The sequence below is a fragment of the Calcarisporiella thermophila genome, assembly GCF_041956535.1.
Source record: "Calcarisporiella thermophila strain CBS 279.70 unplaced genomic scaffold VTP21scaffold_28, whole genome shotgun sequence".
In the NCBI taxonomy this organism is placed as follows: Eukaryota; Fungi; Calcarisporiellomycota; class Calcarisporiellomycetes; order Calcarisporiellales; family Calcarisporiellaceae; genus Calcarisporiella; species Calcarisporiella thermophila.
In genome coordinates this window covers 283,206-297,903 of record NW_027192218.1, presented here as the reverse complement: position 1 = coordinate 297,903, position 14,698 = coordinate 283,206, and the positions used below count along the sequence as shown (strand labels likewise).

Below are 14,698 nucleotides of genomic sequence, written 5' to 3'. Positions count from 1 at the left end.
TAAAGGATGGATATAAATTCTTTGCAGCTAATTAATGCATAGCGAATATTTTTTTTTCTTCTTCGTCTTTCAAACGCCAACTACTTTCCCCACGATGTTGTAACGCTTCTTGAAGAAATCATGCCAATTGTCAAGCACCTTCAACTAAGCAATTGGTTGGCCACTGAGCAAAAGACATCTAGCAAACAAATAAAACGACGAATTTCCTACCTGGGACTCATCTAACCCACTGTAATCCGGCACACAATCCTCAGGCTCCAACGAGCTCATTCCAAGCGCCTAGGATTGGGGACTTAATGATCTAATTACAACGCGAAGACGATCATCCCGGATGATTATTTACCTTGGAGGCATCTTTCCCGCAAAAAACCTTGTAACCACCGCGATAGGCCGGGTTGTTTGTCACGTCGAACACGGTGCGCTTCACGGCTACATACACGGGCAGCGACGGATCGGATCCGTCATACTTGGCGAGCTCTTCAAGGGTGAAGGGGGTATCTTTGGGGGGAGCGAGGGAGACGGGCGGCGATCTATGAGAAAAGGGCGCAAGTGAATATAGCTGACAAGCGGCAGAGAAAGGAGATGAAGGAGCTTACTTACTCGGAGGAGTTGCCGATCATGGTGCGATTGCTGAGCTTGGATTGTGTAGAGCTTTGGTTGGACCCCTCACCGGATTTTGACGATTACGGAACCATCTCGCCACCACTCTTCCCCACCCAACCTAACCTAGCCAAAGTAACATAAATTAACATTGCACCAATGGTGTGTATGGGTCCAATTTGGATGGTCTCAAACTTGCCAAACCAAAAGTCACCCCCTCCCTCTTCCCCTTTCTGCAGTTTGTTAACCACCGTTGGTCCTAGGCCTTGCCCTTTGCATGTTTGTTCTTTTGTTTTCTTCTGTGCCTTCTATATATATATATCATTTGCATTCGGTTCGTTTGGAGAATTGGATTGTGAGCGCCATCCATCAATTAGAGACTCTAGCATTCGATCCCTCTTCAGCCTCTTCTCCATGCTAAGTTATTAGACTCTCCTCTTCCCATTCCTTCTATAATGTCTCGTCGCCGTTCTGTCATTTCCCTTGTTCCCGATGGCAAGCTCTTCTCCCGCAACTCTACTCCTGAGGGGGTCCTGGCTCCCTCCACCCGCTCCTCCAACCGCATCTCAAAGCGCCGCACATCCACCGTTTCTATAGACACCCTAGACCACCACATCTCTAATTCTCGGCGGAATTCTTACTCCTCTATCTCCGAATCCCCCTGCTCATCGGCCTCTCAAGACCACCAAAGGCACTCGCTCTCGTCCCTCTTCAACCTTGGCTGCAATACCAGCACCTCGCCCTTGGCCGCCACATTCGTCCACAACGTTGCAAGCTTCGATATGCAGAGGATGTACAAGCGTCGAATCGACCATTCTGCCCGGAAGCTACTGAGGTTTTTTGGGCATGAGCCCCCGTTAGACGTTTGCGTCAAGGAAATCGAACGGGAGGGCCTGAAGGCGATGCTTATGTCCAAGATCCCGCTCTGCTACTTTTTGAGATGCTTGCTGCAGGAGTACTCAAGCGAAAACTTGGTAAGCATAGCTTGGAAGGGAAGAGGAGCCGTTTCCACGAGTCACTTTCCCACTAACGAAATCTCTCCCCCATTCCAGTTCTTCTTCCTAGAAGCCGAGCAATACGAGGCCTTCTCCTACACCTCTCTCTCCCATCAGCTTACGGCCGCGCGGCACATCTACAGCATCTACCTTGACCGCAGCAGCCACTTTTTCGAGGTGAACGTGGACGAGGAGGTGCGCAAGACCATCAGTGATACCCTTTCCGCGTGCGAAGCTGCGATTTCGTCCTCCAGTAGCCCATCCATTGCTCGAGACCTCTCCACCATCTTCGAGCCGGCGAAGCGAGCCGTATTTAACTTGCTGGAAACGAGCTATGCAAAGTTCGCCATGGGAGAGATCTATTCCCAGATGGTGCGAGAGATCGGCCATTCCACCTCCTACTCTGTCGAGGCGCGTGCACGTGCGGTCCGCTTTCTCCTCGGCTACCTAGAGCAGGAGTGGACCACCATTTGTGCGCGCGGCAACCCCCACACTCGTAGACATCTCCACGTCCTTGAAGCCATGGTTCGTGAATTCTGCCACATGCTCCTGAAGGTGGACTACGAGGAGTACGATGCTCTGGCATCTCCGCCGCAGTCGCCTAAGCTGCGATCGGGTTTGTTCTCGGCTCCCGAAACCTCCCGACCAATGAGCTCCTCCAGTTCGAGCGAAGAATCTACGGGAGCAGCGAGCGCAGGCTCGATTAAGCACCGGCTTGGAATATGGGGGAAAAGGCAGAGTCTGAGAAGCTCCATTGTGTGGAGGAGATCGGTGGGCTTAGCTAGCCAGCGAAAATAGCTCGATTTCAAGCTCGCTCTATGTGTAGTTACCCCTCCCCCCCCCCTTGGATCCTATATATATACTTTTCACTCTATTTATATCTGCTGTTTTATTGTAGGCTTTTATTTATACCGCTACTTGTTTCCGTTTGGAATTTCTTCCCTTGGATTTTTTTTTCCTCCTCTGCTCCCTTCCTACACGCTGGACTTACTTCTCTCTAAATATTTATATACACTCTATATCATTTAAGTAGATATCATTTTAAACGTTTCCTTTGCATTTTTTTTTTTTCCCCTTTACTCTACGCTTATTTATGTGTTTGTTACTATTGTGTTATAGCTTAGAATATATAGACTTATTGATTAGTCGATCTGGATCACTTCCATATCCGCCCTCTGGATTTTCACTCTATCACGTTTGTCCGGCAATTTAGACTCGGCCTCCTGACATCTTGTTAAGATTGGATTTTCTATCAAAGGTCTTGGCTTCGTGCCACCAGTGTTTATCTCCGCGACTCAATTTTTTATTTCCATTAACTTACGCGAATTTTACTCTGAAGTGCCGTGATAAGAGAATTCGGAACGATCCGATAGCATTAGTCATAAAGAAAAGATAAGAAAAGGGTTGCGCGGAACGAATCATTACCATAGCTAATGCGGCTAATCCCTCGCGAACTTGACAAGCTCACTCTGCATCTTGCCGGCTCTCTAGCACAGAAGCGACTTGCTCGCGGACTGAAGCTGAATCAGACGGAGGCAATCGCTTTGCTTGCCACCGTGATGATGGAGTTGGCAAGAGACGGTAGGTATAGCGTGGCAGAGCTAATGGATATCGGGCGGGAAATCCTGGGGCGGAGGCATGTGATGCCGGGCGTGTGGAAAACCCTCCACGAACTGCAGGTGGAATCCACCTTCAAAGACGGCACATTTCTAATCACCGTGCACAATCCCATCTCGACGGTCGACGGGAACATAGAGCGCGCCCTGTATGGCAGTTTTCTGCCGCCCCCCAGTGCGGATGTGTTTGGGGAACTCGACGATAAGGAGGAGGAGGCAGCTTGGGAGAAAGGGCCGGGTGCGGTGGTGAGCATGCCCGGACGCATTGTGCTTGGAGAAGGCAGAAGGAGAGTTGCCCTACGCGTGACCAACAGTGGAGATAGGCCGGTGCAGGTAAAGTCATCCTTTAATGTTCTATCTCCGATCATTTATCATCCCCCCTCCCCATCCTGTCTTTGTTCTACCGCTGAACCAGGCGGATGTTCCCAGGCACCCTCTTCCCCACTGTGCCGAGTACTTTCTCTAATTTGGCTGTATGAAATGCAAATCCAATAGGTCGGATCCCACTACCATTTCATAGAAACCAATCCCAATCTCATATTCGATCGCGAGCTCTCCTATGGGATGCATCTTGACATCCCGGCCGGAGCGGCGCTGCGCTTCGAGCCCGGCGACACGCGCATCGTCAACCTAGTGGCCATCGGCGGGAGGGCCATCATTCGTGGTGGAAACAACCTCGCCTCCGGTCCCGTTTGCCCCTCGCGTCTCCCCGAAATCATGGAGCGGATCCATGCGCTTGGATATGGACACCAGCCACAGCGCGACAGGGTGGAGGCGATCGAGCCGCACCAGATCGACCGCGCGTCCTACGCCCAACGATACGGGCCCACGACGGGTGATCTGGTACGACTGGGCGATACGAGCCTGTGGGTCCAAGTGGAACGGGACTACACCGTCTACGGCGACGAGTGTGTGTTTGGTGGGGGAAAAGTCATCCGCGATGGAATGGGACAATGCACGGGGATAGGGGACGCGGAGGCGTTGGATTTGGTGCTGACCAACGCCCTCGTTCTCGACTACACGGGGATCTATAAAGTATACCTCTCCTTCCTACCTTGGATTAAACAGAGCGATTGACTTTATTTTGCATGTGACCTAACATGCGCTCCCCGGCGTCTAATTATCAGGCCGATATTGGCGTGAAGAATGGCATCATCATCGAGATCGGCAAGGCGGGCAACCCGGACATCATGGAAGGGGTCCACCCGAACTTGTATATCGGCGCAACCACCGAGGTGATAGCTGCCGAGGGCGCCATTGTGACCGCGGGCGCGATCGATGCGCACGTGCATTTCATATGTCCGCAATTAGCAGAAGAGGTAAAATCCCCAAGTCTACCATAACCCTTAGGGCAGGGGATGGGCGGGCCATGGGAAGCCCAATCCCGCCTCCGCTCACCCGCACCCCTATTTGTTTTCAAAGGGCCGTCGACCCCGTACCTAACCCCTCTCCCCCTTCTTGACAGGCCCTCTCCAATGGCATCACGACCCTAATAGGGGGCGGCACAGGGCCGGCCACGGGCACCAATGCCACCACCTGCACTCCAGGCCGGCGCCACATGGAGCTTATGCTGGCCGCGACCGACGATCTTCCCCTCAACTTTGGGTTTACAGGAAAGGGGAACTGCTCCGATCCAAAGGCCCTGCGCGATCAGGTTGAGGCCGGGGCGATCGGGCTCAAGCTGCACGAGGACTGGGGCACGACTCCTGCCGCCATTGACACGTGCCTCGGCGTGTGCGAGGAGTATGATGTGCAGGCGACGATCCACACAGACACGCTGAACGAGAGCGGGTTTGTGGAGCACACGCTGAACGCTTTCAAGGGCCGCACCATCCACACCTACCACACGGAGGGGGCGGGCGGGGGCCACGCGCCCGACATTCTCGTGGTGTGCGGGGCCGACAACGTTCTGCCCTCGTCCACCAACCCCACCATGCCCTACGCCCACAACACGCTGAGCGAGCACCTCGACATGCTGATGGTGTGCCACCACCTGTCCCGCGACCTGCCCGAGGACATTGCCTTTGCCGAGAGCCGAATTCGCGCCGAGACCATCGCGGCCGAGGACATCCTGCACGACATCGGCGCCATCAGCATGCTCAGCTCGGACTCGCAGGCCATGGGGCGCATCGGAGAGGTGGTGGCTCGCACCTGGAGGACTGCGAGCAAGATGCGGGACCAACGCGGCCCCCTGCTTGGGCCGGGGGAGACGGAGGCGGATCGCAAGGCGGACAATTTCCGAGTGCGGCGTTACATTGCCAAATACACCATCAACCCGGCCGTCGCCCACGGGGTTGCGCACGTCATCGGGAGCGTGGAGGCGGGGAAGCTGGCCGATCTGGTCGTGTGGCGGCCCGAACACTTTGGAACCAAGCCGGACCTGGTCATCAAGGGCGGCTTTATCGCTTGGGCGAACATGGTAAGCGCAATGCTGACACGCGGCGGTGGCTGCCCTCCATTGGCTCCAGCGCCCGCCTCAGCTTGATTTGCTCATCTCTGCCCTCCCCACCCACCCACTCTTTTCCCTTTTTAGGGCGACGCAAACGCTTCCATTCCTACCACCCAGCCCCGCCTTCTCCGCCCGATGTTTGGTGCGCGCCCCATGGCCGCGGCACGCACCAGCATTGCTTTTGTCAGCCAGGCATCGCTCCCCACCGTGCGCCGCGAATACGGCCTCAGAAAGCGGGTCGAGGCGGTGCGGGGCTGCCGCGGACTGCGGAAGAGCGACATGAAGCTGAACGATGCGCTGCCGGCGATGCGGGTGGATCCAGAGACCTATGCGGTCACGGCCGACGGCGCAGACTGCGAATGCAAACCCGCCATGGAGGTGCCACTAGCGGGGCGAGTATACCTGTTCTGAGAAGGGGGCTTGCTTGGAGGCTGGCGGGGAGAGAGGGGAAGGGGAGTGGTGCAGAGGGGGCGCCGACGCGGTCGGCTGAATGTGAATTGTCATAATGAGAAGAAGGGGCCCCATTGTCCCTTTGGACCATACGCTTCTACACTGTTAATAAAACCCACCTCTAATACGCGCAGCAGGGATATGGGCGTGCAACCCGAGGCTGCGGCCGCCCGCGTTGCCAGGCTCGGGCGGAGCATCCTGCAGCGCTGGGCCGAGCACAAAGCAACCACGGGCGTGTCATCTTGACTCCCACACAACCTTAACTCACTTAAACCCCTCAATCGGACCCAGCATCCTGGGCCTCGGTTGGATACACCGCTCCACGCGTGACTGCGCGTGCTGCCTTTCTCGGCATATTGCAGCGTGCCTGCCTTCCTTTGGGGGCTTCGAGCGAAATTAGGACTGCTCGCCGGAGCCAATGGCCGGCGACGCGTCTTGCGAACAAGGTTTCCTCAGGAGACCCGCCCCTCCTGTTCTCCGCCCCTTCCCTAAAACGCGAAAAATTTTTCCTCTCCTCCCGCCCTCTCTCTCCCCCTCCCCCCCCGCCTCAAGCCGAATTCTCATCATTGTCCAGCATCTGCATCAACTAGTGCATCCCGCCATCGCAATGCGGCTCTCACCCTCCAAGTCGTCATCTCCAGCCCGCCACAGCTTCCCTCGGCATCCCATCCGGATCACGCCCATCCATTCCACGACCTCATTCCCCCTCACGCCGACATCGCTCATTCCATCTAATGCCTCGCATTCCCACTCAAGGCGCCCCCTCGGCCTCTCCCGCTCTCTGAGGACCCAGGCCCAATCCCACAAAGCAGACATCTTCTCCGTGGATAGGCGCTGGACCGAACGCAACCGGATTGCGCGCCGGCTATTCGATGATCCTCGAACCCCCACCCGCAGGCCCGCAAGCACCAGCCAAAAGCCACCCAAGGCAGAGGAATCCGGGGATGAAGAGGGCGCCGGCTGGACGGCCCCTCCCTCTCCAAGCCCGCGCTCCAACATTGTGCGAAATGACAGCCAGTCGCTCCTGAAGGCTTTGCAGAGAGCGGCCAAGGACGAAAGCGGCTCGCTGGGCGTCATGCTGCCCCTTCCCCATCTCGACGGCGACGAGGGGGAAAAGAGAAGGAGAAAAGAGCTTGGAGACATGTCGCCCCAGACCCCGACACGGCGTGTCCGGCATTGCTTGGGCTACGAGTGAGGGTTAGACTGTGTGAATGTACAGTAAATATAGTATTAGTAGTGTGGTTAATGTCTTGTTTTGCCTCTTCATTTTTTATTTCAATATCCAAAAGATAAATACAAAATTCTCTTGTAGATTATTGCCTTCCCCTCCCCCCCCCCCCAGTTTTTGCTTCTTCCGTTTTCTTGAGGAGTTTCAATAAAATAGCTTTGGGTCCCAAATGGCCGCGACTCTGCCCGGCGCGGCAGTGTTATCTCTTGCTTCGAGTATACGGTAGGTCCTATTCAACTTCTAGCCGCGGAGCCATTCTCCACACCCTACTTGGCTCAACCTAGGTGAGATGGCTTGGATATCGATAACTAGGGTCTCGAGCCTATTTACTTAATATTGCACACTTGTGCCCATTCGTCTAGCGAAAATTCAGGAACAACGGGGAATCTGGCGATGAATTTTCCAGTGCGGGGACTCCGAGGATATTCAGAATTCACACCGCAGATTGGCAAGATCTATTTTCAGCGGCTCTTCCCTAGGGATGAAGTGACGTTGTTTAGAAATAAACAAGTGGCATCAACCCGCGGGAGGAATACAGTTTTGTCTTACTAATCAAGGCTCTTATCCCTCCAATACGGTGGGAGCACACTGGCAAACCAATCAGCCGGGCATCGAGCTGACCTGTTTATTGCCGAGCAACGCCGGCGTCAGGGCTATTTTAATTTTTGCCCGACGGCATGTATATCCTCAAATGAGAGTAAATGATGGATTATTAGCGACAGAGGAGGCCTGGCTTAGCTGGATTCGAAAAAAGAGGACACTAAGGGTGATTCATGGTGTACCAAATCTACGCAGACAAAATTAGAACTGGGTAGAAAATATCCCACTCGAATAGTTGTCTCGCTCGAGTCTCTAATGTTGAAGCATACCTGGCCTACTTTTGTATTAATCTATTTGAATTCATCCACGGCAGATACCTACAGGTCTTGTTTAGACAATTCACAGGTATAGCCTATATTATGACCACCTTGTCCCTCGAACCTCCTTGTAACGCTTGGGGCGCCAACTTGCGTATTAGCAAAGGTTCATTCAAGAGTCTTCGGATATAGAGGAATCTACTAGAAGCATTGACCATGGCACGCAGCCACAATATCATGCACGCAATTTAGTCTAAGGTTTTAGAATTAAATCACGCAGCTATTTCAATAAGCCTATTTTGTATTCTTTTTATGAACCTTATACGAAGAATTCTAATTTTTCACACCTGACGTTGCCCACAAGATAAAATAAGGCACAACTATGAGAAAATGCTAAACATGCCAGTACAGAACCGCGGCCAATATTCAGATGATTTGGATGCGTTTTAATTATGTGGGAGATGTTTTTGGTTTCCCAACTCACAGTCCTTAAATCGAAAACCCAATCATTATTTTCAAATGGAAATCTATTCTACCCATTCTCACCATTCCAAACTTTTAGAGCTCGATGGGCGAAGGCTCCCAGGGCTAACATCTGCGCACCATGCTTTGTTGAAATCTAGACTTTTCGGCCGAGCTCGGGAAATTGGCCGCCCAACGACTCGCTCCCCCAAGGAGTGGAGGGGGGTGCTCGGTTGCCATGCCACCCTCTCAACTTTCCCACGTAGCACGGGCAAGCCATTTGGCTCGCTTTTCTGTGACCGCACCCCGCCGCTGTAGAAATTCCGTAGAGGAGGAAGACTCGTGGAGAATCGCGGCGGGTGTTGAAACGTGGGATTTTTCCCGGGTAGCACAGAGCAAAGTCACAGACGGTGAGCGGTGGAGGATGGCGCAATTGATTAGGACCGAGCGGAAAATAAACGACCTTTGCAGCCTTGGTAGGTGGGGTGAGGGTTGGAGCAAAGAAGGGTCCATTGCATCATTACAACTGGCTATCCAGCTGCTCCATATCTCCTTGCATGGCCCAGGGATGCGGCGACTCGTGACGGTGGGAGAGGATGCGCACGTGCCAAACCTTGCCTAATCATGGGACTGTGCTGCTTGGGAGCCTGCGGAAACCGGCCTTGGTAGCAATCATCAGGGATGGTTGCATTGCAAGGAGGCCTTAAGTTGCAGTGGTGCCACTGGCTATCGTTTGAGGATTGTTTTGAAAGTAGCCATAAGACGGGCGAGCAGAGGGCGATGGCACCATGGGAGCACGAGACTACCATGTAGCACGAATTTTCTCACGGAGACGGGCATAATCAGGGAAGAGGGGTGGACATATATGTGCGGAGGGCCGCTGAGGAGATGCGATGCCCAAGCACAATGCTACCTAGGTGCAGATCGCTCGACACCATGGCGGAAGCGACGTGTGACATGCTTGGCCTGAAGAGGGCCGGCGTCGTCGTGCCCAAAGGCCATCCACGGCCAAGGCGGCTGGTATGTCCGAAGGCGACGGCCACGCTCGCTGCTGACAAACGGGGGATGGGCCTTTCCTTTTTGCGATGGCAAAATTTTGCAATATTGCGTGCCTGGCGATGCCGCAATTTTCATGTCACCATTAGCGAGGGCACAAACTCTGGCTGGATAAGGGAATACTTTAGCAACTTACCATTGTGCACCCCAGCACACCAAATCAAATCACTTGCAATGTAAGGTTCGTGGCCCGCGGCCCCCTTTATAAAAGGGCGCCATTTCGACTTTTGAGTGCAAAAAACTGTAAATCCACCCAAGGTTCCCTCCTCTTCTTGCCGCTGGTTGTATACAGCCGTTCACACGAGTCTCGAGCCCCCGCCACCTTACTCATAATGAAGCTTCTTACCGCATCCCTGCTGGCTGCTGCCGCTGTCGTCATGGCCGCCCCCGTCGACGTCGCCAAGCCAACCGACACCGACTGGATCGTCAACAAGATCAACGCAGACAACATTTTTGCCCACCTGGTCAAGCTCAACGACTTCGCCAAGGAGAGCGAGGGCAACCCCACGCGTGTCTTCTTCTCCAAGGGCCACGAGAGGACGGTGGAGTATCTCGCCGCTGAGTCCGAGGCCGCTGGCTGGAAGGTGTCGCTGCAGGAATTCCCCTCCAAGGTCTCGCACATCTCCGAGCAGAAACTCACCGCCCCCGCCTCCGTCAATGTGACCAGCTTCCTCGGCGTGGCTTACACTCCCTCCGGAAAGGTCGAGGCTCCAGTTGCCTTGCTCCGCAACAATACCCACCCTGTCTACGCCGGTTGTGACGACCCCAACTACAAGGAGGTCAACGTGACCGGGAAGATTGCCCTGTTCCCGCGCGGCGGCTGCAACCTGACCGTCAAGGTCTTGAAAGCTCAGTCCCAAGGTGCCGTGGGCGCCATCATTATCAACTCGGCCGACAAGTACTATTCGACCCGTCTGTCCGACTGGGGCGCCAACGTCACCATCCCGGTCGGCACCCTGCCGCTCAACGCTGGACTTGCACTCGCCAATGTCACAACCCCCGTGAGCCTGGAGATTGCCAATGAGGTGACCGACTATGTCTCACACAACGTGTTCGCCGAGACAAAGGAGGGCAACGAGGACAACGTCGTGTTGCTCGGAGCCCACTCGGACTCAGTGACCTTCGGCGCCGGCATCAATGACGACGCCTCCGGCACTGTGGCTTTGCTCGAGGTCGTCAAGCAGCTCGGTGCTGACTACAAGCCCAAGAACAAGATTCGCGTGGCATGGTGGACGGCCGAAGAGTACGGCCTCTTGGGATCGCAGTACTACGTCAAGAACTTGGCGCCCGAGGAGAAGAAAAAGCTTGCCTTGTACCTCAACTTTGACATGATCGGCTCTCCCAATGGCCGCAACTCGATCTACAATAAGGATGTCGGTAACGCCACCCTCGCCCCAGGCTCCGAGGTCATCACCAAGGTGTTCGAGGACTTTTTCCGCTCCAAAAATATCCCGGCGGAAAGCATTCCCGGCCCCTATGCCAACACCGACACCTACTCGTTCATCGACATCCCCACTGGCGGTCTGATCACCGGTGGTGAAGGAATTAAGACTCAAGAGCAACAGGCCATCTACGGTGGCGTGGCCGGCAAAGCCTACGACGCCTGCTACCACTTGGCTTGCGACGACATCAACAACGTCAACAAGACTCTGTTGGAGCAGAACACCAAGGCTGTTGCCCACGTCATCGCCCTCTTCGGAGAGGACACCTCCTCGGTCACGGGCAAACGCAACGCCACCGCTGCCTAAGCAATGTTATGCCTTCCCTCTATTTATACCATTAGTTCTCCTCTGTATTTAACAAACCCCTAATTATTCTCCGATTCTTTCTTCCTTGTTGTGAAATAGTGCGTTTGCAATAGAGACTCCTTTAACTCTGATCCAATGAAACTGTGAAACGTACTTTACATGACCTACGCAAGAAAAGGGTGCTTTAAGGCAAATACCCTATTACATAATGAATCCATAGTTGAACTGAAGAATGTAGTACATCATCCCTTAAGCACAGCTCATTGATAAAAAAAATCCCTTTTATCACGCATTAAGCAAGCACGCATGATATCATGTAACACTTCGCATACCTAGATCTATTGTGTTTTCATGGTCAATCAGCACTATCTTTGTGATCTTGAATAAAAGTATCTCTAAGGACATATCTTTAATTCATTGCTCATAATAAAAAAAAATCCGATAAGTATTCTCAACAGCCGGTGTTTATTATTAAAATGGTCAACGTATTCAAACACCGTTGGACATGGTGTATAATTATTATTTTCTGTTTTGACAAATATGCCGAGTGGGTTCATAATCCTCAATACTTGACTAACGGTGTTCGTTGCAGGTGATTCCATAAATCGCTACCCAACTATAGACATTAGCCTTGCCATTGGAAATACGTAAAATACGGTTGTCGCCGAAACAGGCACCCCCAAACAAGTAATTGCAGCAGTAATTTCCGGGCGGTGGTATACTAATGCCGCACAAATGATCGCGATGCCAGCCGCTGATCCCCAAACAAGTGTTTGTCCCGATAGTAAGTCGCTTTAGATAATCATACCCATAGCGATTTTTCTAAAGGTCAACCACGACATCTGCTCCCGCCAACGCGATAAGCAGCAGAAGCAAAATAGGGAATCCAAAGCGAGATTTCATTTACATTGGTTTTCTGGTGCCGAATTCAAAAGGTTCTTGAAGAGATTGTGATTTTTCGCAGGGTGCTTTTGTGGGGAAGGAGAGAGTAATATCGATTGAAGGATAATTTTCGGATGCCTAAAGAACCATGCCTCTATATGCTGACAGGGAAAATTTTGATTTTCTACATCTTTATTCAAATTTTCAGAGTTGAGTTCACATTCAACAAATTTGAGACATTGGTCACAATTTAGTTTAAAGCTTCAATTTTAATACCATACCTCTTCCAATGGTCATATACATTTGGTACTCATTCTCTTGGCACTGCTAGAAGAACTGAGATACTTTACAGTTTACTACTAATAAAAAAAGCATGGTTGCAAGAGATCTTTAACAGAGTTCAACGTATATTCATGACTAATGCATAGTATACATGGGGTAAATGGTATAGCGCAAAACCTATGATGTGTATTTTCCATTTTATCGGTTTTATCCTGAAATCTATTACAACTATTTCTGTAATTAAGTTTCAATAGCAGTAGAAAATTTGAAGGGAACCTCCCTCAAACTTGATTTCAGCATTCTTGAATGATATCTCTCCTCCTTCTAGTAATCTTCGTGCAAAAATATTCACTAAGGATACACAATAAAACGCTCGTGCTTCTCTGCATTTTCTCCTTTTGTACAAGTGAGAGTAAAGGTTAGAGAGGAGCGCGAACGTTTCTTTATGCCACTGCATCCTTCGATGCCCTTTATTTATTGACAATTATTGTAGCGAGGTTGATACAGACCAAAGTTTAACATCACAGCCGTTGAATATTGTGAATTGCCTTCATCGTAGGAATATAGCGCCTGGTGAAGCTTCCCGTTGATGATTACTCTCGTGCATCTATTTTTCTAGGTATTCTCTTGATACTTCTATCTTTGTATGAGCCACAAAAATTATTGGAGCGTGCGTCGACTCTAATTAATTCTAATTGATTAACGATTTTCTTTCCATCAAAATATTTAGCTTCTGGACTCTATTGTTCTATTCTATCGCGACATTGCCAGCTCACCTAATCATTCTCAGTGGTACTCCTCTCACAAAACTCCAAATTTGCTCTGGCAATAACTTAATTTTGACCCAAAACGCTATTGTGATCATTGCAATCGAAACCTTAACACCCAACGCTATCATGAGAATCCAACCTAATCCAATCTCGACCTGTCCTGTGGAGAAATGTATTATCCATCAGTCCATATTCTACTTTGCGCTTACTTAGCAATGCTACGGCCAATGCCATGCAGCATTTTAGAAAGGGGAATAAGGTTTCAATTTTAAACTAGGTCCGCAGAACATCGCCTTCATCTAGTATATTCAGTTAACTCTGCAACCATTATACAACTATAAAATTACACAATTATAAAATCTTTTCAGTCGCAAATACTTTCGCATACCATGACTCACTCAGTTTCTATAACGAGCCTATATAGACCATATACATGCTCACCTGAGTTGAGGGCTGATATAAAAAGCATAACTTACAGGATCCCAGGCTCGCTACTGCAGACTTCCAAGCTATTTTGAGAAAACCTCTACTTTTTGCGCAAGCTTTCTTGGTGAATCCACGCTATTTAGATTGTCTACTCTTTGATTAAGCATGTTTATCGCAATCCTACTCCTTCCTCTTCTTGCCACGCTATGTACAGCTGCCGACATTGCAGTGTGGTCGAAGAAAAACTTCAAAGGCACACAATGGAATGGAATTCCGGGCAATAGCCTCTACAATGGCGTGTTCCCTGAGGAGTCGTATGGAAAACAGTTTTCGGTGAAGGCCCTGGGCTCATGGAGCTGCACCGTTACAGACTGGAACGGGTTTTCTCGATGTGTCGATCGGGAAGGTTGGGGCAACATTGCGACTTGGCCCAGCCTAAAATTCTACCATTGTCACCCTGATGTCCGCTGTTAACCTTTGAAATATTCCTTTGACTCTAATAAAGCGACAGTGATCGTTTTAATGGCGACATTGGACCATCAATTTTGAGAGCTATTTAATTTAGAATCTTAGCAGCCATCGCAATCAAACCTAATCCACGATCTAGTTTAACATACAGCGAGGAAGGAGATTGCATTTTCCTTCCGAATAGAAATATAATACGGGACACACTATATGTAAAGTTGCGAGAAACTCATTATTTTGACTGAGAAATAGATTTGCAGTAATGTCTCCTTAAGTATGAGCCGCTACACTCTATGAGAGGTATAGTACTTTGGCGGATCATTTTGAGTCAATAAGTTGGGAACCACACTACATATAGTAGAGCAACCTATTATCATGAATTTCACATACAACTTTTTTCCGCGGGGTAGGG

At 51.1% G+C, this 14,698-nt stretch overlaps 8 protein-coding genes across 8 annotated transcripts; 6 read left to right on the top strand and 2 right to left on the bottom strand.

Annotated features, from left to right (window-relative positions):
• Nucleotides 1-69: 69 nt before the first annotated feature.
• Nucleotides 70-620, bottom strand: VTP21DRAFT_6697 (uncharacterized protein; the record flags this gene model as incomplete). Its single annotated transcript, XM_069397355.1, has 4 exons — nt 70-144; nt 211-279; nt 344-530; nt 601-620. 4 exons carry the CDS (start codon nt 618-620, stop codon nt 70-72), a joined length of 351 nt encoding a protein of 116 aa, XP_069246847.1.
• A 435-nt stretch (nt 621-1,055) lies between these two features.
• VTP21DRAFT_6696 (uncharacterized protein) lies at nt 1,056-2,393 on the top strand (the record flags this gene model as incomplete). Its single annotated transcript, XM_069397354.1, has 2 exons — nt 1,056-1,574; nt 1,653-2,393. The coding sequence occupies 2 exons, from the start codon at nt 1,056-1,058 to the stop codon at nt 2,391-2,393; spliced, it is 1,260 nt and encodes a 419-aa protein (XP_069246846.1).
• A 635-nt stretch (nt 2,394-3,028) lies between these two features.
• Nucleotides 3,029-6,071, top strand: VTP21DRAFT_6695 (uncharacterized protein; the record flags this gene model as incomplete). Its single annotated transcript, XM_069397353.1, has 5 exons — nt 3,029-3,544; nt 3,707-4,246; nt 4,339-4,530; nt 4,677-5,630; nt 5,745-6,071. The coding sequence occupies 5 exons, from the start codon at nt 3,029-3,031 to the stop codon at nt 6,069-6,071; spliced, it is 2,529 nt and encodes an 842-aa protein (XP_069246845.1).
• Nucleotides 6,072-6,717: 646 nt separating this feature from the next.
• VTP21DRAFT_6694 (uncharacterized protein) lies at nt 6,718-7,305 on the top strand (the record flags this gene model as incomplete). Its single annotated transcript, XM_069397352.1, has 1 exon — nt 6,718-7,305. The coding sequence occupies one exon, from the start codon at nt 6,718-6,720 to the stop codon at nt 7,303-7,305; it is 588 nt and encodes a 195-aa protein (XP_069246844.1).
• Nucleotides 7,306-8,714: 1,409 nt separating this feature from the next.
• VTP21DRAFT_6693 (uncharacterized protein) lies at nt 8,715-8,975 on the top strand (the record flags this gene model as incomplete). The annotated part of the gene is made up of 1 exon (XM_069397351.1): nt 8,715-8,975. One exon carries the CDS (start codon nt 8,715-8,717, stop codon nt 8,973-8,975), a length of 261 nt encoding a protein of 86 aa, XP_069246843.1.
• Nucleotides 8,976-9,187: 212 nt separating this feature from the next.
• VTP21DRAFT_6692 (uncharacterized protein) lies at nt 9,188-9,466 on the bottom strand (the record flags this gene model as incomplete). Its single annotated transcript, XM_069397350.1, has 1 exon — nt 9,188-9,466. The coding sequence occupies one exon, from the start codon at nt 9,464-9,466 to the stop codon at nt 9,188-9,190; it is 279 nt and encodes a 92-aa protein (XP_069246842.1).
• A 127-nt stretch (nt 9,467-9,593) lies between these two features.
• VTP21DRAFT_6691 (uncharacterized protein) lies at nt 9,594-11,461 on the top strand (the record flags this gene model as incomplete). Its single annotated transcript, XM_069397349.1, has 2 exons — nt 9,594-9,889; nt 10,006-11,461. The coding sequence occupies 2 exons, from the start codon at nt 9,594-9,596 to the stop codon at nt 11,459-11,461; spliced, it is 1,752 nt and encodes a 583-aa protein (XP_069246841.1).
• A 2,525-nt stretch (nt 11,462-13,986) lies between these two features.
• VTP21DRAFT_6690 (uncharacterized protein) lies at nt 13,987-14,295 on the top strand (the record flags this gene model as incomplete). The annotated part of the gene is made up of 1 exon (XM_069397348.1): nt 13,987-14,295. The coding sequence occupies one exon, from the start codon at nt 13,987-13,989 to the stop codon at nt 14,293-14,295; it is 309 nt and encodes a 102-aa protein (XP_069246840.1).
• Nucleotides 14,296-14,698: the final 403 nt, after the last annotated feature.